Below are 22,091 nucleotides of genomic sequence, written 5' to 3'. Positions count from 1 at the left end.
CCTCCTCTGAGTGGCCTACAAAATGCCATCAAGGAATCGATGGGCGAATGCCTTTTCACTGCGATCTGCGCCAGCTACGAGATACACCACTCAACGACAGCATGACCAATGCGATGAAGACCGGTGATGGCATACCCGAGAAGCTTTCTATTGATACCAGCGCCTGCCTCTCTGGAGCTAGAACGACAATCTATCGAGCCTTTCACTCTTCCGAATGCGACGTACCTCCACCCTCATCGAAGCGGCGATCCCTTTCCGGGCGTCCAAGTAGACCCTGCACCGAACCCGCCACTTGACGATGACCCAATGCCAGGGGCACCCGGCGTCGATGGAGCCACAGTTGCTCCGTCAGTGGGCAGTGGAGGCGGCGTATCCGTCCGTTGGACGTCCGCGGCCTGCCCGCTTCTAGCAGGTGGCCGGAAGTTGACGTCACGCCCGGCTCGGTAGATATCTTGAAGCATCGGCTCCAGCACACCCGCATCTTCGAACTCCAAATACTTTCGATACAACTTCAGGGCCGTCCGAGCATCCTCGATCGAGTCGTGTGTCTCTAGCTGGATATCCTCCTTCAACAAATACCACGCTAGGAACGCCAGCGAGAGCTTCCGCAGACGCGATTTCAAGAAGAAGAGATCAATCGTGTCGATAACCTGAGACCGTGGGATGTGAATATTGATGACCCGGAAATCCTGTTTGAGACCGTGACCGAGGAACTTGCAGCCGAGGTTCAGCAAAATCCAAAGTTTCTTGTAAGCAACTTTGAGAGGGACGAGGTTGTGCTTCGATACGCGGGGATCCAGATCATCGTGGGTGATACCCGAGTACGATGTCAGGTAATCGACGATGGGCTCCCTGATGGAGATGTAATCGTCAATAAAGGGGAGGCCCTCGTCCTCTCCTTGGCCGCGGACAACCGAAGCTCTAGCGAGAGCGTACACTATCGGCCGAATCGTCTCTCTCTCACCATCGGAGTTCATCTCGATTTCGGGCTGGCGAACAGCGACAAATTCAGTATCCAGAGCCACAATGCTATCCGGCCCGGGCTGTTCACCGGACGACTCAAGCGCGCGATATGTTTTTCCATCAATGTGGGGGCTATCGAGGGTGGTCAGCAAGCGACGATCTGCGAAACGAGCACTCAAAATGGGGTCCAACTTGGTATCCTCGTAAAGAAGCGAAGTATCGATGTTCTTCTTCCAATCCATGTCGATCTTGTTGTTCGCCTCCTTGACCTGGAACGCGATGACCGACGGCATTTTCCATCCCGGATGGAACGAAAGCGCTTCTTCAGTGCTTACCGACCGAACGAGGAAGTCATTGAAGAGATGCCACTGGCTTGTCTGCGGGGCTGCAGGCTGGGCATGGGCAACTGCATCGGTGTCAGCTTCGGTACATCACAAGAAAACGAAAGAACGTACCGTTGACCATGGCGACCAGATGTGGCTTCTGACCCGGGCCTGGATCGATGTTCATGGCCATTCCGACGAGCGAGTACACCGTGATATTATGGATACCACGTTGGAGGTGGAGCTTCAGGTCTTCCCCCTCGTAACAAAAGAACTGACCGTGGTCTACTATGACGCCAATTTCGTCAGGGAGGAAGCCCGGCGTTGACCAGTAGCGTCTTTGCTCCGCGTTTCCAATAGCAGTGTTCAGCATGAACACTGCGGGAATGTTATGGATCGTTTTCCGGGTTGCGATGGTCTGATACCGCTGACATCGACTGCACCAGCCTTTGGACGTTGTCTCCCTTTCGACGCTGGACTTGAGGATTTGAGAAAAGGTCACCTTCGGTGCTTTCTGACTGCGGCCCGTGTTCTTCTATGCGCAATTAGTGGCATGGACGGAAAGAGAGAACGGCATGCGACGAGTGTCGGATCGCCCTTCGCACTCAAGAGCGAGAGCTACCGAGGATCCGACTATATCGAAGTACTGTGGGTTTAACTCACCCCTGTTGATGGAGGATACATCAGATCGTTCACAAAGGTCGATCCAGGACGAGTGTACTCGCTCCTGCAGTTCATGCACCGAATTGAGCTTGTCGCCGACGTTGCTAGCATCTGAAGACCGTCAGCTACTTCGGCAATCAACGCAGCTGCTTGCCACATACCTGCTCCATCGTATTCGAGCCCGGCGGGATAGATCGATAGTCATGTACTATCTTGTCCAGAAGGAATCGCGTCAAGCCCTGCAACATGACCGTCAAGGTGGAACCATTAGGATCTTCCTCGAGAAGGCCAAGGGGGCCAGCTATCAAGATGTCAGCTCGGTTGCCACTTCCCAATCTCAAAAGACAGACCTTGAGGATGGTGGCTGAGTGTCTTTAACATATTGGTTGCTTGGCAGATGGATCCCTCTGCTTTCTGGAGCATATCGAACAAGAAACCCAACTCGCACAACAAGCAAGTGTCGGCAACACACGCAGTAGCTGCATGCTGGAGCGCCATGTTTCGAATCAGCGGCGTAAAATGCATGACCTGGAGGAGGGAGTTTGCGTAAGAGTTGGCGATGTGGATCTCAAGTCCAGAGTACTGTGTTCTGTTGTAGAACCTGAGGGAGGTCAGCCAGCAAGCCCTTTACTTCGGAACGAACCAACGTACCCAAAATCAAAGTCATCGACGCCAAACTTGCTGTACTTGATCTCAACATTCCTGTACATGGGAGGGCACTCTGCCTTTGTGGGGTCGATATCCATTTGAATGAGGGAGTTGGCAACATGATCAACCCTTTCGTCATCGTTCGCGTTGCCAACAGGGGTTTTGGCAAACTCTCTTGCTTTCTCGCTGAGAAATTTGGGCGCTAGTATTCCCGAGGCGTTTCCCTTATCCAGGTTCCGGGTGTCCTCAACTTGGTTCCTTCGAAGCCCCCGAGTATTGCGTCCAAACAAACCCAGCTCGGACTGCTTGAGACCAGCAAGGAATTGAGGTTGAAGTTTAGTAGGGGGCGCTCCAACGTCGGAGATAAGGTCCGGCCAGGCGGACAGCAAGGCCTCTCGGTAATACGGCATACCGATGGAGTTCAGGGGCCTGGTAACAAGTCAGCAATCGAAAATATGCACAGCGAAGGTCGGAAGGAACGTATGTAACTGACGTATCAGCAGTCCACTCTACGGTGGGCAGGGGTTCTTCGGGAGTCGCGAACTCTGTCTGCGACGCGAAGTCGACGAAGCGGAGCTTTGAAGGAGATCCCCAGATGTGGATGTTGAACTCTGCGTCTGCCAGAGCAACGGCCTCCCCGGACGGCGCGATTTCGAACATGGTCAGGTATGTCATGGTGTTGGCTTGCCGCACATTGCTAGTGTTTGGGTTCATCAGGTCAACGACATGCATCTGCCCGCTCTGGGACATGACAATGCTAGTCGTCGACATTCTCGGATGCATCCTGACAAAGGCGGCGCCAGCAGGAAACGGTATTGGCGACATTGAAGACATCTTCTTGATGTCGAAGACGTTCAAGAATGGATCCAGCATGTAGTTCTGACCCTGGCGCAGCGAATAACCGCAGGTGACGATGAAGTCATGTTGGGCGTCCATGTCGCTGATCAAGGCTGAGTGGGCATTCCAGCTCTTGACGACGGAAAAGTTGACGGGGTCGATCAGGTCGACCGTGCCGTCTTTGGTGGCGGCGCAGATGTATCTGCTTCTCTTCATCACTTTATACGAGTGCGCGGTCGGAACCTAGACTCATCAGCAACGCGTCTGCGTCCTCCCCACGCACACCAAACAAACCTGCTTGACCACCTCGCCCTTAGCTAGGTCGATCACAAACATAGTGTCTTGGAGTCCGGCAGCGAGGATCTCGGATGTCCCCTTGGACGTAAAGCTCATGCATCGTAAGTCTTTCATGTCATCGTGTCTGTTTTAATGGTATCAGGCAGTGGACCAGCAGTCGGAACTTGGATCCCGCACCTAATATGCCATATCGGGGGCCCCTTCCGCGAGGCCATGTGTATGTCCCTCGATCCCAGCACCACAACGCCTTTGTCGTTGACAAGGATCTGCCTCACGGGGCCGTCGGGTGTCGTGTGTGCTTTGAAGGAGGTGTATCGCTGCAGCTCGCTGCCGTAGAAGGACGTCACGCGGCCCTAATAGCCCGTCAGTATTCGGTAGACGCGAAGTCTGGCGGTTATGGCTCGCACGTAGTCGTTTCCGGTCCACAACAGCTCTTGAGCGGTGTCAAACGTCATGGTCGTCACGGGAGTCGCCATGGCGTGGACGCCCGGAGGCGGAAAGGGGATGCGAGCGACCTATCGACATTACAGGCGGTTAACTAGGTGCTCAGAACAAGAACAGAGGAGTGCGTTCTAGGCAATTGCGCCGGGGCGCAAGAGTGCACGCGACGCGCAGTCGCGGCATAAGGCGCATTGTGTCGACGAGAAGGATACGTCGCAAATGGATGGGATCCGTCCGGCTCACCTCGTCCCAGTCTCCGTCCATTTTGGTCTGCGTTTCCTTGCCCAAATGACCATAGTTTTGGGGGGGTGTGGGAGGAAGTAGAACCGATGCTGAGAAAGTCGGCGACGGACGGGGTGGGGGTTCGCAGCTATAAAGATGAAGGCGACAGACGGGGAAAAAAAATTGTGCACAAGAACGGCTCTGGATCCGGATCGCGACGAGGGCCCAAAGCTTCCCGCAGCTCGAGCAGTCAGCCAACGATCACAGAATATAATCAGAGACAGAGGCAAGGTGCAGTAGGCTGTAGCGCCCAAAGCTAAGCCACCTGCATAAGGAGCCGTAGTCAAGGCAGGGAACAGTGTGTGGGGGAGGCTGGTCCAACGTCTGGGCTCTCTCTTTCTTTCTTGGTTCCCCTCTTCTAATTCAACGTGTAGGGATGCATGCCGGCGCCCTAGCCGGTGTATATCCGAGATAGGGTCTCGGTGAAGCCTCATGACCCCCGCATATTTCACTCGCCGACGGGAGTCGCCGAGTCAGGAAACACGCTGATCGATTTGCATGCTGACTTGAAACCTTGTGTCGTTCAACTCCTACGTTCAAGTTTGAAAACCAACTCCATCCCATTGCACGGCTTTGTCGAACAGCGCGACATTCCGTGTTGCTTGAGTTGCCGTTGGATTGGTCACCTGAACCGATTTTAATTGTCTCTAATCTACCAAGCGAGCAAAGACTATTATATCTATGCCCACCCAAAACACCCTGTCGTCGTCTGTCTGCGCAACATTTAGGCAAGCCATGTTGTGGGAAAATTACCCAGTCGACCGCCGTCCAGAGTAATGACCGCACCGTTACAGTAGGCTCCGGCTCTGGATGCAAGGTATAGTATCGCCCCTGCCATGTCTTGGGTATCACCCATCCTCTGCAGGGGTACCATTTCTTTGGGAACACTACCGTCGTCGCTGTAGAGCTTCGCAATAGGCGCTGACATCTCGCTGGGGAACACTGGAAATATGTCAGTCCTGTCCGATCTCACGGGGCCAGGGGAAACTCACGCCCAGGGGCGATGCAGTTGGCTCTGATGTTCCAGCGAGGCAGGTTGCTTGACAACTGCTTGGTGAGCAGCGTTGCGGCTGCTTTGGACTGGCCATACGCCCAACCACCCGGGGCGTTCTTGTTGAATGCGGCGATCGAGCTGGTCGAAACGATCTGGGAGCTCTGCGAGAGGTTACCCTTTTGGTTGCCGAGGTCGAGAAGCTTGACAAAGGCCATTGCCGTGTACCAAACGGAGGTGACATTTACGTCGAAGACTCGCGTGTAGTCGGAGTTATTGTGCTCGAGATGTTGCTCGGCCCACTCGGCAGCGGTCATCTCTGCAGAAGGGGCCTTGACTTGAGGGCCACCGACACCGGCATTGCAGACCAACAGGTTGACGAACCCGACCTCCTTCTCGATGACGGCAGTCGCATCTCTCAGGCTGGATCTATCGGTCACATCGCAGACCAATGGGACAACGTTGGGTCCAATAGAAGACGCAGCCTCCTGGAGGACCTCCTTACGGCGGCCCAGAATGTAGACCTTCTCAGCACCGTTGGCGGCCAATGCCTTGGCCATCATGAGACCGATACCTGATCTTTCTCAGCTTTCATAAAGAGCATACGAGACTACTGACAACCAAATTACTTACCAGAGCCGCCGCCCGTGATAGCAGCAACCATGCCATGGACGCCAAACAGGGTGCCCGCTCCTAAAGCGGCCAATTCGTTCTTGTTTTCAGTCATGTTTGCGATCTTGTTTCTTGGCAGAGATTTCCTTGATTTCCCAGTTTAAGCTCATGTAAATAGACACAAAACGGATTACTAATGCGGCCATCGTCTCGAGCTGACAGCCACGAGCATCGAGACTCATCCCACCTCTGCAACGGCGGGGTGCGTGCCTGCCTGGATGCCCCTCCAAGAGTGGACGTCATCCAAGTCATCGAACCGATCAATCTGTCCAATCAGATACCAAGAATCCTCCTTTCCCCAATTTTCTAACCGAGCGGGCGACCCACCCCGGACGCGGTTCTCGGAAGCACTCCGCCTTATCGATTGGCTTCCACCCGGTGACCGAACCACAATTTTTCTTATTCTGCGCCGGCCAGCTTTGAAGCTTCCTTCAACCCTTTTTGCGCAACGGCGACAGAGACGACCAAACACGAACCTCAACAGCCGACACGATGGTCAAGCGGAAGAGGTCGCGCGAGGACGACGTTGAGCAGAAGCTCGCCGACTACCGGAAAGAAATCTTCCGTGCTCTGAAGGGCGCGAAAGGATTGGAGCGTCAACGGTACAGCAAGCGGTTGCGCGATGACAAAGCGACGCCCGACAAGGTCAAGAGACTGGAACGAGAGATACTTGTGCTCAAGGTACATGCAGCCGCTATTTCAAACCGACGTGTAAATTCACAGTCCACTTTTACTGACATATCCTCTAGTCGCTCGACCTCCAACAGACCGCCGACGCCCACCTCCACTCCTCACTCCTCAAAGTCAAGCAAATCGCCGAAAGTGCCGCCCTGCCGGAAGCGATCAAGCAAGGTGTTCCGAAGCCAGACCTGTCTGAGGATGAGAAGGCGGCGCTGCACAATGTGACCAGCGGTCTGTTCAACCGCGTGCACGTCCGGGAGGCCATCGAGAAGGCTGTCCGAGGCGTTTGCCTGATCCTCAACGTCCCTATACCGGAAAAGAAGAAGAAGGGCAAGAAGGGTGCCACCGAAGATAAGAAAGATGTGGAGGAAGAAGACCAGCACAGGGAGGCGAAGAAGGTGAAGGTGGCGGATGTGAGGGATGTGCCTGCCATTGTCAGTACCAAGGTTGAAGAGGAAGGGAACCCATTTGACGATATGGACGATGAGATCCCCCCTGAGAGTGACGCTTCAGACGCGGAGAGGAAGGATAATTTCGAAGAGGTCGAGCTTGACGAAGAGGACGAAGAAAAGGTTGTGGCCAAGTACGAGGCTATGCTTGGCGGCTCGGATTCGGAAGACGAGAGCGACGTCGAGGACATGAAAGCCAAGTACCTGGCCCTCTTGGGCGAAGCCGCGGATGGAGACACTGCAGATGACGAGAGCAACAGTGACGGAGACGAGAACGAAGAAGACGAGGCGAGCATAGAAGACGACTCGGACAGCGGCATGGACTCGGACAGACAACGCCGCATCAACGCCGCCAATGTCTCCCTTTCGCCGTCTCCTGAACCAGAATCACGGAAGGAAAAGAAAAAAGCCCGCGCCAAGAAGCCGACGGGTCGGCCCGGGGAGACGACCTTCCTGCCCTCGCTCATGGGCGGGTACATCTCCAACTCCGAATCCGAGGCGTCGGACCTCGACCTCGCGCCGCCCAAGAAGCGCCTGGGCCAGAAGCAGCGCCAGGCCATCTGGGAGAAGAAGTACGGCGCGCAGGCGAACCACGTCAAGAAGCAGACAGACTCACAGAGGACCGGAGCGCGGGACAGCGGGTGGGACATGAAGAAGGGCGCCGTCAGCGGCGAGGAGGACGGGCCGAGGAAGCCTTGGAAGAAGGGCGTTTCGAACCCGCTGGGCGCCAGGCAGGGGAGTAGGAGAGAGGAGGGTCAGAGGACAGCGGCTCCCGAGATGAAGCCTAGACCACCACCGAAGAAGGACGATGAGGGCGTTCTGCATCCCAGTTGGCAGGCGAGGAAGAAGGCTAAAGAGGCGCAGACCACGGCCGCATTTCAGGGCACCAAGATCACTTTCTAGTTCGACTTCACTAAGTCGGGATACCATTACGTTCATAGGGGATATGAAAGTCAATCGCTATTAGGCATCTATCTATCTGGCTACGCGGGCCAGGTAATCTATCCGGTGTAAGACCGTTCGGTATCATGGTCTGATTCATTCCAGATCTCTTCTAAATCATTTCTCCAGATAGTTGCAAAGCCCCATGTCGACCCAGTGCTTGGGGTCAAAAGCTGCTATCTATGTCAGGTTGTAATTTGCCACTGAAACTTTGATGGCGACCGCTATTCTGTGGAAAGTGTGAGCCGAATTGTTGATCTGTGCGACTGCCGTTGGCATACATGTCGATCATCGTGAGAGAAAAGGGGTATAAGCGTATCGCCATAAATCCTGGAATCTCTCTAACGCCATGATGTATGCCCCAATTATCTCAAATTGAAATGCTGCTGTTAGATGTTGGAGTGAAAAAAACGCAAAGAAGAAGAGAACATTTCCACGGATGTTCTTGCTGTAGACATGGCCTTTCTTTGTCCGGGTGTAGGCACAAAGGGGTGAGTGAAATGCAGAATGTGGAAACTAGCGTCTCCGCTGTCTCTTGAAAGGTTGTGCTTCGTCGTCGCTAGAAAGACGCGACAAAAAAGGGATGGACCCATGGGATTGAGCAATGGGGTAGTTGAAAGTGTTGGGTTGGCGAGACGCCATCTCGCGAGAGGTATTAGGTTGAGACAAACTCGGGTAGCCCATGCCCATGCCCATGTCATCGTCGAGTTCTGTCAAGTTGATGGCCTTGTGAACATCTGGCTCGTTGAAACCTCTCTTTCGGAGCGTCTCAGTCATGGCGGTAGACTCGCGCCTGCTCTGAGGCTGCGACACTGATCTCGTTGATGAACGAACAAACAAGCCACAGCTGGTGTCAAAGGATCTCTCGCTCTCTCTGGATGAGAGTGAGCTTATGGAACCTGCCACAGACGGCTCGCGGCTTGCCTCCTGTTCTTGTTGAAGCTTGTATAATCGGGGTGTCATCTTGGGCTCGAAATCCTCCAGTTCGATGGGATTCTCTGCATTCGATCCAACCAGGGAAACCTCGTCATCGTTTTTGTTTTCATCACCGTTTTTGTCAAGAGTTGAGGCAAGCGTCGCAGCCGTATCAGAGCGGGCGTTGCGTACAATCGCTTTTGGGGTGGCATCGTCATCGTCATCGTCAGAACTTGTGTCACCTTCAGCGCTGTCGTCTCGCACTTCAGTGGCGGCGCGTGACTTGCTAGCAGGTGCGACCTTCCTGTCGCCACCGGAACTTCCTGAACTAGATGCCTTCTGGGCTACTGTTGCTTGGTGTTTCTGAACGGGAATCACGATGTCTGGCATCTCAATGTCGCCGTCATCGTCTTCCTCTCTGGTCGGGGGCGAAACGCGTTTCGCGTCAAAAGCGTCACTCTGGCGATAGAGGTCCTTGACTGCGTCCAGGTATTCGTCTGGTGCCACAAAGTTGGCGAGGACGGGCGTCAGATTCTCAAACTCTGCTTCTTTAGCCCGTTCACCGGCCTTCGGCATAGCCGTCACGTTCTCGATATCTATGCAGAAGGACCAGTCACGGATGGGGTGACGGCCACCGTGTTTGCGGGCCATCTCATAATCGTAGAACTGGATGAGCTCCATTCCGCGAAGCTGATAAATGAAATCCAGCCCCTGGACGGTTCGCAGCGATCTCAACGAGCGGAAGTTGGGCTGGCCGGCAGTGATTGATGCCATCCAGTCGATGTAATGGGACGGCTCGTGGTTACGTCTCTTGTGGGAACTACCGCTCTCGTCAATGTGAACGGTCAAACTTTTCAGACGATGCATCTGACAGAGAGAAGAAATGTCCCAGGTTCTCTTGGATACCCACTTAAGCTGATGGCCATTCTTGCCTTTTTCCCGTAAGGGTCTGTGTGTGAGATACTGGTTTCCCATCCACAGAAGCTCGATATGCTGGATGCGCTGTCGACGCGCGGCTCCAATGCCGTTGCAGAAACGACCGAACTCTCCCAAACTCGAGAAGGCGAATGTGTTAAGGCCATAGAAGGCGTGGACTCCGAGATAGTACCACCGCTTGCAGACCGACAGAAGAGCAAGGTGATCATTAGGCCTGATGGCGTAAGTGATGTTGCACGACTTGCCGGAAATGTGGAAGCGATGGGGCAAGCCACTTCTGTGTGCATTGGTCCCAGTGACATCCTTGGGGGGGATGTAAGGATCGAGGCGGCTGATGCAATGAATTAGTCTGTTCTCCTGAACGAAGACAAACTTCAGGATGTTGCCTTGAACACTCGCGGGCAATTGCGAATATGGGAAAGTGTTGAATGTCGTTTGCGACTGCGTTTGGTTGACTCCTCCCGGCTGCTCGTCGTCCTGCACGAAAAGTGCTGTGGGCCCGTCATTCTCGGCCTCATCTGTCGACAGGCCCTGCATTATATCCTGCTGAGACTCGCTGTTCTTGGGGGGTCGAAGACGTAGGTCAGGGTGGACATATTCAATCCTGGTGCTCATATTCTCCTCCTTGCAGCAGAGTCGGTAAATTTTATTGTAAGGCATGGCTTGGGAGTTGCCAGGTTCGGTGATAAATAGACACAGTTTCTCGTGCCAGGTTATCTGGGTTCTCTTCTTGGAGACGCTTCTCCACTTCAACTTTTCGATTTGTTGGTTCGCCTTGACCACCTCGGTTTTCAACCCGTTGTTCGCGATGGTAAGATTCCGGAGCTTATTCTCGAGTGCCTCGACTTGCTTGTCATAGAATTCGACACCCTGACAGAATTCTTTTCGGCACTCGTTGCTGCAGCCAACTCGCTCAAGATCAACAGGAGGTTGAGACGAGATGGAGTCACCTTCATCATCGTGGGTACTCGGCATGCCGTCGTGAATATCGTCATCGTCGTTGTCGTCGTCGTCAGACTCACTCTCTGTATCTTCGTCCTCGTCCATGGGCTCTCCTTCGTCGACTTCGCCGCCAATTTCAGTATCAATCTCTCCATGGTTCTCGCTGTTGATGGATGTCATGCTAGAAGCATCTCCGACACAACTGCTGGGCTCTATGCCGTCTTCCGATGTTGCATCACCGTTATTAGACTCGACTTCGTCTTCGTCTGAGTTGTAGTGTCGACGTGTTTTATTGCCCTCGTGGGCCTTCAATATGACAAGTCCGTTGGCTTCTAGCTCGGCCTCGTGGTTAGACCATTGACTTGACGAGCTTCCTCCAATAGCTAACGGATTGTCGGAAAGTGGTCCCGAAGCATGGGAAGACTGCGAGCGGCCAGTGACATGTAAACCCTCCAGAGCTGGCTCCAGACCAGTGTCTTCTGCCGACGACGGACCAGCAGTTGATACCTTCGTAACGTTGGTGACCACACTCTGTTGAAGCGAAGTCGGTCTCGCACTGACTGACCGATTACCGCTTGAAGAAGCCGGGACAGAGGGGGGCGTGAGTAGACCTCCTGTGGTAGGAGCGGCCTGCGAAACCGAAGTACCCTCGGAGAGTGACCTCTTGATGTCATCCATCGTGCCCTTTGTAGGTGACATGCCAAGGCTGGAATGGTTCATCACTAGGTTTTGTTAGTTAGACCGGGAAAGAATACTGTGAATTGTGGTATGTTGTGAAAAGGTGTTGAAGTGAGTACTAGGGCCAGGATAAAGTAGAACGACAAGTGAAAGGGGAATTGGTGTGTGATGAGAGAGAGAGAAGGGGGAAAGGGGGAGGGAAAGACCATCCCAGTCCCAGGAAGATAGCGGTATACGGAAGGGACCACAAGCGTTCTTACCTAGGTTGGATTGCACTATCGAGAAGAAGCCTCGCCAGGTAAGCTTGCAGCAACAAAGTGATGCTGTTCTGGGAATGACGAGTAAGTAAAATGGTGCTGGGAAATACGGTTATTAGTGCAGTGAGAACACCTGGCGTATTGGGCGACGATGATGTCACGAGGACGATTGGTTTTATCTCTGAAAGGAACTCTCAAGAAAAAGAAAGAGAAAACCGACGGCGATTGGGCAAGGGCTGGCAAGACGGGAAGGCTTCTTCGGGGCTCTGCTTTTGGTATTTATTTACAAGAGGGAGGTCGAATGTTTGAAGTGAGACGTGCAAGTTGCTCAGAGAATATCCAGCGAACCGAGTGATATAAGTTCTCGCAACTGAGGTAGCTCTGGTTTCCTTGTAGGCCCGTGGTTTTATCGAAGGATGAGAACGTAAGAGAGAGAGGTTCTCAAGGCCAGTAATGAAGAGATGGGGTTCGATTCGAGGGGGGTCAAGCTTCAAGGTGTGTGAGTTGAAGGAGGATTGCAGGGTGAGATTTCGAATGTTCTCCGGATGAGTGAGTCTTTTGTTGTTGCCGAAGAATATCCAGAGGCAAGGGCGAAGCACCGCGAGGGAGGAAGGTATCGATTTGGTCTTGTAGAAGAACAGTGTAAAAGCTCAAATGTCAAGACTTGTTGAAATTCCCAAGTATTGTGTATAAGCGTCCCAATATCCCGTGTAAATGTATGCCGGAAGATGTTGCGAATGGCTTCTTGGTGCTCTGGCAAGAGCCACCCACAAATAGATATCTAGCCAGGAGAGCGAGGGGACGGAGACGTCAATATGGGAGTAGTCCGCCGCACCGAAGTTTGCTGTTATTATGTGAGGAGAGAACCGCCGCCTCGACGTCTTCTGCAAGATCTGAGGGGCTCGGAAGATATGCCTCGACGCAATAAGTCAATACCACAAACGCAAGTCTATTGGCCCATCAGGCGAGGACAGCCTCCCACCCCGCCAATTCGTTGTCGTCAATGGCTGCCCAGATGTGTTGTGTTTATCAAGCTTACGCCTTCTCCAGGCAATTTCTATCGGCCTAGTGAGTAACATTTTCTTCCGCAATCATGACTTTCACAGCTTGACGCAAAAACCAGAGTTCGAAAATGATGATTGCATTGCTGAGCGCCAGAATACAAAACTCCGGCGTTGGTATCTGCCCGTATAAGATATACAATATCGGATCTTCCCACTCTTGTCTTTTTCGTTCTTTCTTTTCTCTTTTGGGTTCCTATCTTTTCTATAGCCAAGTCTAAGCGTTGGTCTTGAGGGTGCGGAAGAAGTCCATGACGCCAGTGAAGACGACGAGCAGGATACCACCTCCAGGGCCGAGACGGAGAACCTTGGGCAGGAAGCCCTTGTACAGAGCACCGAAACCCTCCTCCTTGGCGACAGTGGCAACGGCGGGCCAGGCCCAGTTATACTTGGGAGTTGACCCGGGGATCTTTGGGCTATTCTGAATGCGGGACTTGACGACGTCCATAGGGGTGTTGATGACAGTACCAATGGTGCCACCGACTGCACCGGAGATCAAGTCGTTGGTGACCTGAGCCGTCTTGTTCTCGGCCTTGGGGAGCAGCTCGCGGACCTGGAAGATGCAGCCAAAGTAACCGGCGTTCCAGAGAACGTGGCGCCACATGGTGCTCTCGAGGCCGTTATACATGGCCAGGATGCCCTCGTTTTGGACGGTCTTGCGGACGACGTCGAGCATGCCGTTGTATTTGCCGGCGGAGGCTTTGTCTTGCAGCCGGATCTTGACGAGCTCGAAGGGGACGACAACGAAGGCCTCGGTGGCACCGGCACTAGCACCGGTCAAGATGGAGAGAGACTGATTCATCTTGGCGACGCCGAAAAGGTTGCGGTAAATCTTGCCCCACTCGTCATTGGCCGCGAACTTGGTCGCACGCTTGGGAGCCTCCATAAGGATTGGGGCGGTGATCCCGCGGTATAGTGTCGCGAAGCTGCGGTTTCGTAAGCCGGTGAACGCCCCAAGGGCAGGCGGGGTGGATTGCGTACCCCTCGTTGCGGACGATCTTGCGGAAGCAGTCAACCATGCCATTGTAGTGGTCGGCACCAACGCCCTTTCCTGTCTGAAGTTGCCTGAACAGGTCGTGTCAGTCGGATACCGCGCGCGCGCAGTAGAGGATCGAGGCGGGGCTCACACTCGTGTCTTGACGACGTCCAAAGGATACCTGTTGAGAGGTTAGCGGGGGTCGGCCATGCGAATTTGTCGCACGAAGGTTGTAGACTCACATGACCAGAATCTAGAGTCGTGGGTGTGTGAGCACGTCTGTCAATTCATGTCGGCGTGCTTTGCTGGTGTACTGACCTCCGAGACACCGGCAATGGCGCCTGGATGCAGCGGTCAGTATCTCGGGTCCGATATCGCGGTGGTGGGGGGTTTGGATCAGGCGGAACGAACCTGCGGCGAACTGGTAAATGAAAGGGAGGGGCTTTTCGGTCGACATGTTGAAGATAGGCAGCTGCGAAGTGCGAAAGTTAGCTTGCTCGAAATGAGTGACGGTTGCGCGATTGGCAAGATACCGAGAAACAAAATAAAACGGGCGCGCTTGGTGTACCTCGGTGGGAAAGGTTTTGGGTTGGGTTTTGGGTTTGGGGGGGAAACGACGGGAATTTGGTAGACACACTAAGTAGGTAACTAGGTAAGCAGATCAAGCGAAAATCGAACGAGACCGGGGGGACCTACATAGTGGTCAGGGAGCCAGGACCCTTATCGGCTTTGTAGTTGCAGCAGGTTTCCAAGTTACCGAGTCTTTGCTCATCGTCCCGTCCCTGACACTCGAGATGCCTGTGATTGGCGCGCTCTCGGTGAAGCAGGCATGGGTTCGAGGTGAACTGTGTCAAACTGCATTACATAATATTGCTCGATGCTCCACGAGTGCCATTGTTTGCCGAGATTTGGGCGATGATTCCGACGCAACTGCGACGGCGCACAAGATCTTGGTCAAGTTATCATTTGGTGCGGGTTTTGGTATTGAGCGAATGCTCTATCGTCTGCGTCAGTCTCCATAGCAAGCGTGCTCTACTCAATATAAGAGTCAATTCGTGTATATTCGTATGAACAAAACCCAGCCGGCATGTTTGGCGCATCTGTCGGTTGCTCCAGGTTGGGGTTTCGCGAGGTGCTTGAAACTCGAACAATACAGCCCTGCCAAAAACCAGCTGTGACAAGCGGCAGCAAGAAATGATCCCAAGGCAATGGCAGCGCTGAGGTGCAGCACCGTAGCGGGGTACAGGAGCTGCTGGCTGGGGTAGCTCTCCACAAATTCCAATGGTCCAAAACAAGGGGAAAGTCTCCCTCCAAACCATATCTCTCCTTGGAAGCCTCGTGGTGGGAATGGGTGAGATTTCTTCGCCAATGAGTTAGCCCGTCAGTTGGGGCCCATCAAGGTGAAGCGTGGAAATGAGTGTTGTGATGGGAGGAATGAGTTGAAGACAACTTGAACCATGACGACCACTTCGTGAGCTACATTGATCGTGTCGAGGACAACTGCATACATACCTACCTTATGTTAGGTAGGGAAAGTAGGTAGTCTTGCATCATCCTGCAACAACTCGAAAGACAACACCCATACAGAGGTCATTTTCCGATGACTTTGCTCTGTAGGCGTGGTGTTTGCTGGGACTTGGGGCCTTCATGGCGTCGGAATCCATCGTCCCAACTGCGATTTGGGCTACACGTTACACAGAATATACCTGGACAGGTCGCTAGGCAGATAGCTTAGCATCCGTACCTACAAGGTAGCTTGCTTGTAATCGGTGTTGCGAATCCGGTCCCGCACTGCCCGGGCCGCCATGTGGCTCGACCTGTGGCCTTTGGCGAAGCTTGTCTGGCCTGCAACCAGCGCACAAGCTCACAAGCGGGCGTCCAATTGGCTGCGCGACGACGGCGGGAATTTTGTGGCGGGCAGATGGGCAGTTGGTGGGCTCTGACGCGCACAACCGCCGCTGAAGTGCCCTGGTTGGGTTTGCATTTGAATGAATACCTTCAGTTTCCCATCGTCGACCCCGCCTCCTTCACGAGCGTTTCCGCGCCTTTCAATCAACGCTTTCGCCGCCTTCTCCGTCTAAATTAGCTCTTCTAGCCATCGTAACCGAAGCGCTCACGACCGCGATACCTATTGCTCCATCCGCAACTCCGTACGTCTAATCGCGCATTGCGTGACAGATCCCCGAAGTTCCAAGCCAAACGACCAAGTGGCAACATCAGCAACATTTCGTTCTCCTTTAGGGCTTCGTGACCTCGCAAACAACTCGACGCGCTCCCTTGCCGACCCTGAGCCCCATAGGCACAAGAAACCCATAGGAAAAGAACACCCCAACGATACCGCTCTTCTCGCGCTCGGAACCGCACCTTTAAACAAGCCGTGATCCCAGAGAGTCACAGCGAGGTGCTATCCAAGTGCTGGAAGGGTCCCTTGCTTACCCCTTGCCCATGAGTCATCTACTTTGGAAATTTTACTGGGAAAACGATGTCGAACGGTTTCGGCGTCTACTGGCCCCGGCCGGCCACACGGCTCAAACCGCCACGAGAAGCCCAGGCATAGGCGCCGCTGGACCCCTGGGGGGTAGTCCCGGTCCGTACGGAACCTCTCCCCGGAACGTCAAATCGCGCAAGGCCTCCGCCGTTGGCATCGGCGCCTCCTCTTTCAAGAACACAAACACGAGCCTTGGCAAGGCTGAAATCAACAGCCGCGACCACGCCGGTCTCACCGTGCTCCTCCGAGCCGCGTCCTCGACCGATTCCACCGCCATCCTCTTCGTCCAGGCACTGCTCGACCACCCCTCTGTCGATCTCTACGTCCAAGACACCGAGAGCGGCTGGAATGCTCTTCACAGGGCACTATACAACGGAAATGTTGCGATTGCGCGCCTTCTCCTCGAACGAGAGCGCAGAATCTTGACGGAACAGACGCTGGGGAGCTCCGTGGCCAAGGCTGGTCAGCTGATCAAGACCAAGGACCGCGAAGGCAACAGCCCTTTCGATCTGTACAACTCGACTATTGCTGTGCGAACCCTTGGCGGATCGGGGGACTCGGAGGATTCCGACCTCGACTCAGACTTGGATGACGCCTCGGATGGAGGCCAGGCATTGATGAGGTCCGTGGCCGCACTCGGCGGCGCATCCGAGGGCGAGGAGATCTTCATGTTCGGAAGCAACCGAAACATCTCGCTTGGGGTTGGTGACGAAGATGATCGACAGTATCCCGAGAGGATCACTTTGAAGAGACCGGATCAACTCGTGCGCAGGTTCCATGAGGAATATCTCGCAAAGTCGAAAGGAACGGCAAACCCTGCGGCTGACGACGCAGACATGGAGGAAATACCCGCCTTGATCAGGAACCGACCGCTACGAATTCACGACGCCGTCCTGTCCAAGTTGCACACAGTCGTCTTGACAACCGATCCTGTGTCAAACCTGTACATCTGTGGTGTCGGCCGTGGCGGTCGTCTTGGTCTGGGCGACGAGAATACCCAGTTCCGCTTTGTGCCAGTCCAGGGAGTTCTAGCCGACAAAAAGGTGGTACAGGCTGCGCTTGGTCAGAACCACACCATGGCAGTCACGGATGCCGGCGAACTCTGGACCTGGGGATCCAACAGCAGCTCTCAGCTGGGTTACAGCTTGCCGCCGCCGGCTAGGCAAGATGAAGAACCGATGAGCACCACCCCGCGACAAGTGTTTGGGACGCTCAAGAAGGAAGTCGTCGTAGGCGTTGCAGCATCCGCCGTACACTCCGTGGCCCACACATCGACGTCTCTGTTCTGCTGGGGTAAGAACCTAGGCCAGCTGGCACTCATGGATGCGGATTCGAGGTCTTTGGACGTTCAACAAACACCCCGCAAAGTTGCTGCATCCCTTTTCTCTTCGCCCATCGCCGCAGTCTCCGCCATTGATAAGGCGACCACAGTCTTGCTGGCCGATAGCACCGTCTGCGTGTTTACCAGCTACGGCTACAACTTTGTCAAATTTCCCTCCCCTGATGTTTTAATCAACCACCAGTTCACCACATCCATGTCAACAAGACACAGCTCAGCGAGAAACCAAGTTAGCCGTATCACCTCTGGTGGTGAGACGATTGCTGCGATCACCACGAGAGGCGATCTTTTCACAATGACGCTAAATCACAAGACTGATGCTATCCCCGCGGCCGCTTCCACAACAAACCCATCCAAGATCAAGGGCGCTGTCACGACGCCGCAGTGCGTGTGGAACGCCCGGAAGGACGGTGTCAAGTCGGCGAGCGTTGGCGAGCACGGCGCTGTCATTATCTGCACAGAGTCGGGTGCAGTCTGGCGGCGAATCAAGCGTGCCAAAGCAAAAGATGCCGCCATACCAGGGTCGTCGGATATCAAGCGAAAGGACTTCAAGTTTCAGCGCGTCCCTAGCGTGACGAACGCCGTCGCTGTCAGAAGTTCCACATTCGGAGCGTTTGCAGCAATTCGCAAAGACTGCGACGTAATGAAGCAACAGATCAGCATCAATGAACAGTCCCTCTGGGAGGATGTGTCATCTTTGCTTGTATTGAGAGGTTTCCAAGCCTCGACGCCGGATGGCTGTGACAAGGACACGCTCGGGTTCTGGAAGGCTGAAGACTTGAAATATCGCATTGGAGATTTAGCCTTCGAGCTTCTCAAGAGTGCGGACTTGGAGTGTGATCTGCGCCGATTCCTGTACGGGAGTCCGCAGAAGGATTTCAACATGGAGATCCGTACCTCAAGTTCACCGGACATTAGAATCCCGGTCCACTCATGGCTTCTGACAGCTCGAAGCCGTGTTCTGCGAAATTTGCTAAGCGAGTACCGCAACGGCGGCGAGTGCGAGATCCCTCAAGTTTTGAGACTGGCAGATGACGAGGGTAAGACAGTCGTCACATTCGAATCCATCGACTTGCTCTCTCTGGTCAATCTGGCGGTCTACTGCTACGATGACACTGTCGTTCCGGCCTGGAACCACACCCGTCAAGCGCCCTCTTTGGCTCACAGGTACCGTCAAGTTCGAAACGAGTTGATGAAGCTGGCGACCAGGTTGGACATGACGAAGCTTGAAGCGTCTGTGCGTCTACAGACAACGGCAGAGAAATCGCTTGACAAAGATTTGCTGAAGGCGACCCATGACGCGAAGTACTACGAGGACGCGGATGCCCTCGTTGAGCTCGACGGTGAAGAGGTGCCGATTCACAGCCAACTTATGCGTCAACGGTGCGAGTTTTTCGAAGGTCTCTTCCATGGACGCGCCGGCGGAATGTGGCTCGCGGGCCGCCGGGACGACATGGACGAGGAAGAGCTCGTACGGGTGGATCTGACTCACTGCGATCCCGAGGCCTTTCGGTACGTCTTGCGATACCTCTATGCAGACGTTGGGTCCGAGCTCTTCAACGAAGCCACTGCAGCGAACATTGATGACTTCTCCGATCTCGTCATGTCTGTTATGAGTATTGCGAACGAGCTCATGCTCGACCGGCTGTCCCAGATCTGTCAGTTTATCATCGCGCGCTTCGCCAATACTCGGAATATTGCCTTGCTCCTAAACGAAATCAGCGCTTGTTCGGTTACAGAATTCAAGGACGCCGGCCTGGAATATATCTGCTTGCAGATGGAGGTCGTACTGGAGAACCACCTTTTGGATGACTTGGAAGATGATCTGTTGGAGGAGCTGGACACCGTCGTGCGAGAGAATCAGCTAGCTCGCTATCCTTTTGCGAGGAGTGGCCGAGCCGAGATGCTTTTGTTCGAAAAGGACAATGATCTTGCACTCGACATTGACGAAGAGCGACGAAGAAGGGTGCGAGAAATGGCTTTCCGGTCCACGCAGCGAGATGATGACAGGAGGATGTCGTCCTCGTTCAAGACCACCAGGTACGGCAGCCTCGACGATGTGGCCGCTGCCGTGTCTCCCAACTTAGAGAAAAGCCGACGCAGGTCCAAGGCTAGCCGGAACGAGCCATTCAGTCCTATTTTGAGACCTAAAGACTCTCAAGGGGACCTCATGTTCAACATGGATGACGAAGGCCTTTCCCCTCCCACCTCTCCATCGCAAAGGGCCGCAGACATGAAGGGGCGGTCTGAGACGGAACGGCTGCCTTCATTACCAGGTCCCTGGAGGGACACAAAAGGCCAAGCCGGGTCGCCTCAGTTCCCGGTGCAAAGCCATCCGACGGGTATACTCGGCCAGCTTGGCATAAGCCCCTCGCCAACGGACTCTCGCGGGTTCGGTGCTCAAAGGTCCGGCAGCCCGTGGGCCGCAGCGGCTCTCCCGACGGAAAAGATGGACTTGCGTCAGGTCTTGACAGAGACGCCAACGAAATCGGCTCTGTCGGCCGGCATTGCCGCCCAAAAGGGCAAGGAGGCCTCTCCGAAGCCAGCTCAGCCCAAGATATCGCAGAAGGAGCGCAAGAAGCAGCAGCTGGCCCAGGCGGCGGCACAAGCAGCGCTCGAGGCCGAAGCTCAACAACCCAAAGTGGCCTGGGATCCGGAGGCGGCCAGCCATAAACCGGCACCTTGGAAGGTGCTTTCAAGCGGACCAAATACATCACTCAAGGACGTCATGATCAAGGACTCGGCCACGGGAATGTCGCCTCTAGCCGCCAAGACCAAGCCGCTGCTCTCGGTTGAGAGTTCTGCGAAATCGTCGCCACGAAGAGCCGCGTCGCCGGACACACGTTTCCCGGGCCAGTCCCGTGTGAGTAGCTCTCCTGCAGTGCCGAGCACCTCATTAAGTCAGTCGGCGGCGAAGCCCCTGGTACCGCACTCAAAATCGTACATGACGCCGGCCAGCAAGGCCGAGCCGATCTTGGGGCTGAGTCTGCAAGACATCATTGGGCAACAAAAGCGTGAACAGGAGATTGTCAAGGAAGCAGTTGCAAAGAGGTCGATGCAGGAGATACAGCAAGAGCAGGAGTTTCAGCAGTGGTGGGACCAGGAGACGAGGCGTGTGCAGGAGGAGGAGGCCCGGAGAGAAGCCAAGGACAAGGCGAAGGAGGGAAGGAGTCAGAAGGACAGCAAACGAGGGAGACGCGGCCGTGGTGGTCCCGGGGGTAGCAAAAGTGGCGGCCACCCGGGGCAGGAGCAAGGTGCGGGCGGCAGCGCCGAAACCGACAGAAGACCGGCTAAGACCTCGAGCGGGCCGGCGAACAACACGCGAGGGCGAGGCAATCGCGGACGGGGGAGAGGTGGTAAGGCATTTGCATCTGCATCTGCGTCTGCATCCGCATCTTGATTATCGGATACAATCTACAGGCGTTTCTGGGGCATTGGTGTCACGGTAGCTAGAGAACAGAACAAACATATGGTTGGGCATGGATGGTGACACTGTAAGCGAGGCAGAGGTTTGGGCCCAAATTGTTGGCCATTAGTTCTACGAGAAAGGACGGGACATTGGTCGGATTAGAGAGAGAGAGAGAGAGAGAGAGAGGGAGAGAAAGAGAAAGAGACTTCTTCACTCCAATTCGGTTGCCGTCTTGTTCCACAATGGTTGTGTCACCGAGGAGTCCCAATGGGTGGTTGTTCAGAGGGGCGGGCCAGATCGGTTGCACCATATGACGGGAGCAACGTTGCCAAGAAGGACATGCTCGGGATTGCGAGCTCCATCGGCGATTTTCTCCAGCATGCGGTGCCCCTTTGGTTCGGGGGGGTGCGGGACAGGAAGCGTTGGTGTGACGGTCGGAAGCAGGGTCCGATTTGCGGAGGTGCCGTGCCAGTCGGCAACACGCACGACGGTGAGGGCGATAAGAGATGATGTGCTGGTGTCGATTCATTGGCGATCCGAGGAGGATGACTCGTTCGGCTTGTGAGTAAGTGAGGAAGAGAAAAGGTCAAGGTCGAGCGTGACTGGGGTTGCCGCGCGTGGCGCCGGGCAGGTCTAAGCAACAGGCTACAGTCCGGAGTGAGTAGACCGTCTGTCTGCCTAGAGACTGGGCTGACTAGCCACCAACTTAAGAGCGTCACGTAGGTAGGTAGGTAGCCAAAGGTAGGTAGTAGCTGCGGAGAGTACAAGATAAGAGGCGGGTAAGTGATACGTGACGTGACGCCGGTGATGAGGGAGCCGGCTGCAGTGATGTTGGTTGGTGCTCGCTCCTTTTGGCCTTGGCCTGTTCGACGGAGATGGCGACGGAAAAAAGCCATGGACC

General features: G+C 54.6%; 6 protein-coding genes across 6 annotated transcripts; 2 read left to right on the top strand and 4 right to left on the bottom strand.

Moving 5' to 3' along the window:
• Window positions 1-55: 55 nt before the first annotated feature.
• Window positions 56-4,742, bottom strand: CDEST_11290 (Putative quinoprotein alcohol dehydrogenase-like superfamily). The gene is made up of 12 exons (XM_062927446.1): window positions 4,416-4,742; window positions 4,139-4,246; window positions 3,909-4,084; window positions 3,729-3,855; window positions 3,091-3,677; window positions 2,601-3,026; window positions 2,300-2,550; window positions 2,111-2,250; window positions 1,950-2,060; window positions 1,419-1,821; window positions 1,156-1,369; window positions 56-1,095 (listed from the first exon to the last, which is right to left on the bottom strand). The coding sequence occupies exons 1-12, from the start codon at window positions 4,434-4,436 to the stop codon at window positions 234-236; spliced, it is 3,426 nt and encodes a 1,141-aa protein (XP_062783497.1). The 5' UTR covers window positions 4,437-4,742; the 3' UTR covers window positions 56-233.
• A 340-nt stretch (window positions 4,743-5,082) lies between these two features.
• Window positions 5,083-6,266, bottom strand: CDEST_11289 (Putative short-chain dehydrogenase/reductase SDR, NAD(P)-binding domain superfamily). Its single transcript, XM_062927445.1, has 3 exons — window positions 6,079-6,266; window positions 5,447-6,019; window positions 5,083-5,396 (listed from the first exon to the last, which is right to left on the bottom strand). The coding sequence occupies exons 1-3, from the start codon at window positions 6,170-6,172 to the stop codon at window positions 5,179-5,181; spliced, it is 885 nt and encodes a 294-aa protein (XP_062783496.1). The 5' UTR covers window positions 6,173-6,266; the 3' UTR covers window positions 5,083-5,178.
• A 215-nt stretch (window positions 6,267-6,481) lies between these two features.
• CDEST_11288 (Putative bud22/Serum response factor-binding protein) lies at window positions 6,482-8,577 on the top strand. The gene is made up of 2 exons (XM_062927444.1): window positions 6,482-6,798; window positions 6,867-8,577. The coding sequence occupies exons 1-2, from the start codon at window positions 6,610-6,612 to the stop codon at window positions 8,148-8,150; spliced, it is 1,473 nt and encodes a 490-aa protein (XP_062783495.1). The 5' UTR covers window positions 6,482-6,609; the 3' UTR covers window positions 8,151-8,577.
• Window positions 8,578-8,705: 128 nt separating this feature from the next.
• CDEST_11287 (uncharacterized protein) lies at window positions 8,706-11,660 on the bottom strand (the record flags this gene model as incomplete). The annotated part of the gene is made up of 1 exon (XM_062927443.1): window positions 8,706-11,660. The coding sequence occupies one exon, from the start codon at window positions 11,658-11,660 to the stop codon at window positions 8,706-8,708; it is 2,955 nt and encodes a 984-aa protein (XP_062783494.1).
• Window positions 11,661-13,042: 1,382 nt separating this feature from the next.
• CDEST_11286 (Putative mitochondrial carrier protein) lies at window positions 13,043-14,632 on the bottom strand. Its single transcript, XM_062927442.1, has 7 exons — window positions 14,488-14,632; window positions 14,366-14,426; window positions 14,273-14,295; window positions 14,197-14,207; window positions 14,106-14,135; window positions 13,960-14,043; window positions 13,043-13,904 (listed from the first exon to the last, which is right to left on the bottom strand). The coding sequence occupies exons 2-7, from the start codon at window positions 14,409-14,411 to the stop codon at window positions 13,196-13,198; spliced, it is 903 nt and encodes a 300-aa protein (XP_062783493.1). The 5' UTR covers window positions 14,412-14,426; window positions 14,488-14,632; the 3' UTR covers window positions 13,043-13,195.
• Window positions 14,633-15,931: 1,299 nt separating this feature from the next.
• CDEST_11285 (Putative regulator of chromosome condensation 1/beta-lactamase-inhibitor protein II) lies at window positions 15,932-21,186 on the top strand. Its single transcript, XM_062927441.1, has one exon. The coding sequence runs from the start codon at window positions 16,400-16,402 to the stop codon at window positions 21,179-21,181; it is 4,782 nt and encodes a 1,593-aa protein (XP_062783492.1). The 5' UTR covers window positions 15,932-16,399; the 3' UTR covers window positions 21,182-21,186.
• Window positions 21,187-22,091: the final 905 nt, after the last annotated feature.

This window comes from Colletotrichum destructivum, chromosome 7 (genome assembly GCF_034447905.1).
Source record: "Colletotrichum destructivum chromosome 7, complete sequence".
Lineage (NCBI taxonomy): Eukaryota > Fungi > Ascomycota > Sordariomycetes > Glomerellales > Glomerellaceae > Colletotrichum > Colletotrichum destructivum.
Note: the sequence above shows the minus strand (reverse complement) of the source record. Positions and strands in the feature narration are given on the sequence as shown.

Coding starts and splice junctions, on each gene's coding strand:
- CDEST_11290 (XM_062927446.1), bottom strand. CDS start 4,436: ATGGACGGAGACTGGGACGAG. Junction 3,678..3,728: donor AGGGCGAGGTGGTCAAGCAG/GTTTGTTTGGTG, acceptor TGATGAGTCTAG/GTTCCGACCGCGCACTCGTA. Junction 1,822..1,949: donor TGTATCCTCCATCAACAGGG/GTGAGTTAAACC, acceptor AATTGCGCATAG/AAGAACACGGGCCGCAGTCA.
- CDEST_11286 (XM_062927442.1), bottom strand. CDS start 14,411: ATGTCGACCGAAAAGCCCCTCCCTTTCATTTACCAGTTCGCCGCAG. Junction 14,296..14,365: donor CATTTACCAGTTCGCCGCAG/GTTCGTTCCGCC, acceptor CGCTGCATCCAG/GCGCCATTGCCGGTGTCTCG. Junction 13,905..13,959: donor AAGATCGTCCGCAACGAGGG/GTACGCAATCCA, acceptor ACGAAACCGCAG/CTTCGCGACACTATACCGCG.
- CDEST_11285 (XM_062927441.1), top strand. CDS start 16,400: ATGAGTCATCTACTTTGGAAATTTTACTGGGAAAACGATGTCGAACGG.
- CDEST_11289 (XM_062927445.1), bottom strand. CDS start 6,172: ATGACTGAAAACAAGAACGAATTGGCCGCTTTAGGAGCGGGCACCCTG. Junction 6,020..6,078: donor TATCACGGGCGGCGGCTCTG/GTAAGTAATTTG, acceptor GAGAAAGATCAG/GTATCGGTCTCATGATGGCC. Junction 5,397..5,446: donor CAACTGCATCGCCCCTGGGC/GTGAGTTTCCCC, acceptor ACATATTTCCAG/TGTTCCCCAGCGAGATGTCA.
- CDEST_11288 (XM_062927444.1), top strand. CDS start 6,610: ATGGTCAAGCGGAAGAGGTCGCGCGAGGACGACGTTGAGCAGAAGCTC. Junction 6,799..6,866: donor GAGAGATACTTGTGCTCAAG/GTACATGCAGCC, acceptor CATATCCTCTAG/TCGCTCGACCTCCAACAGAC.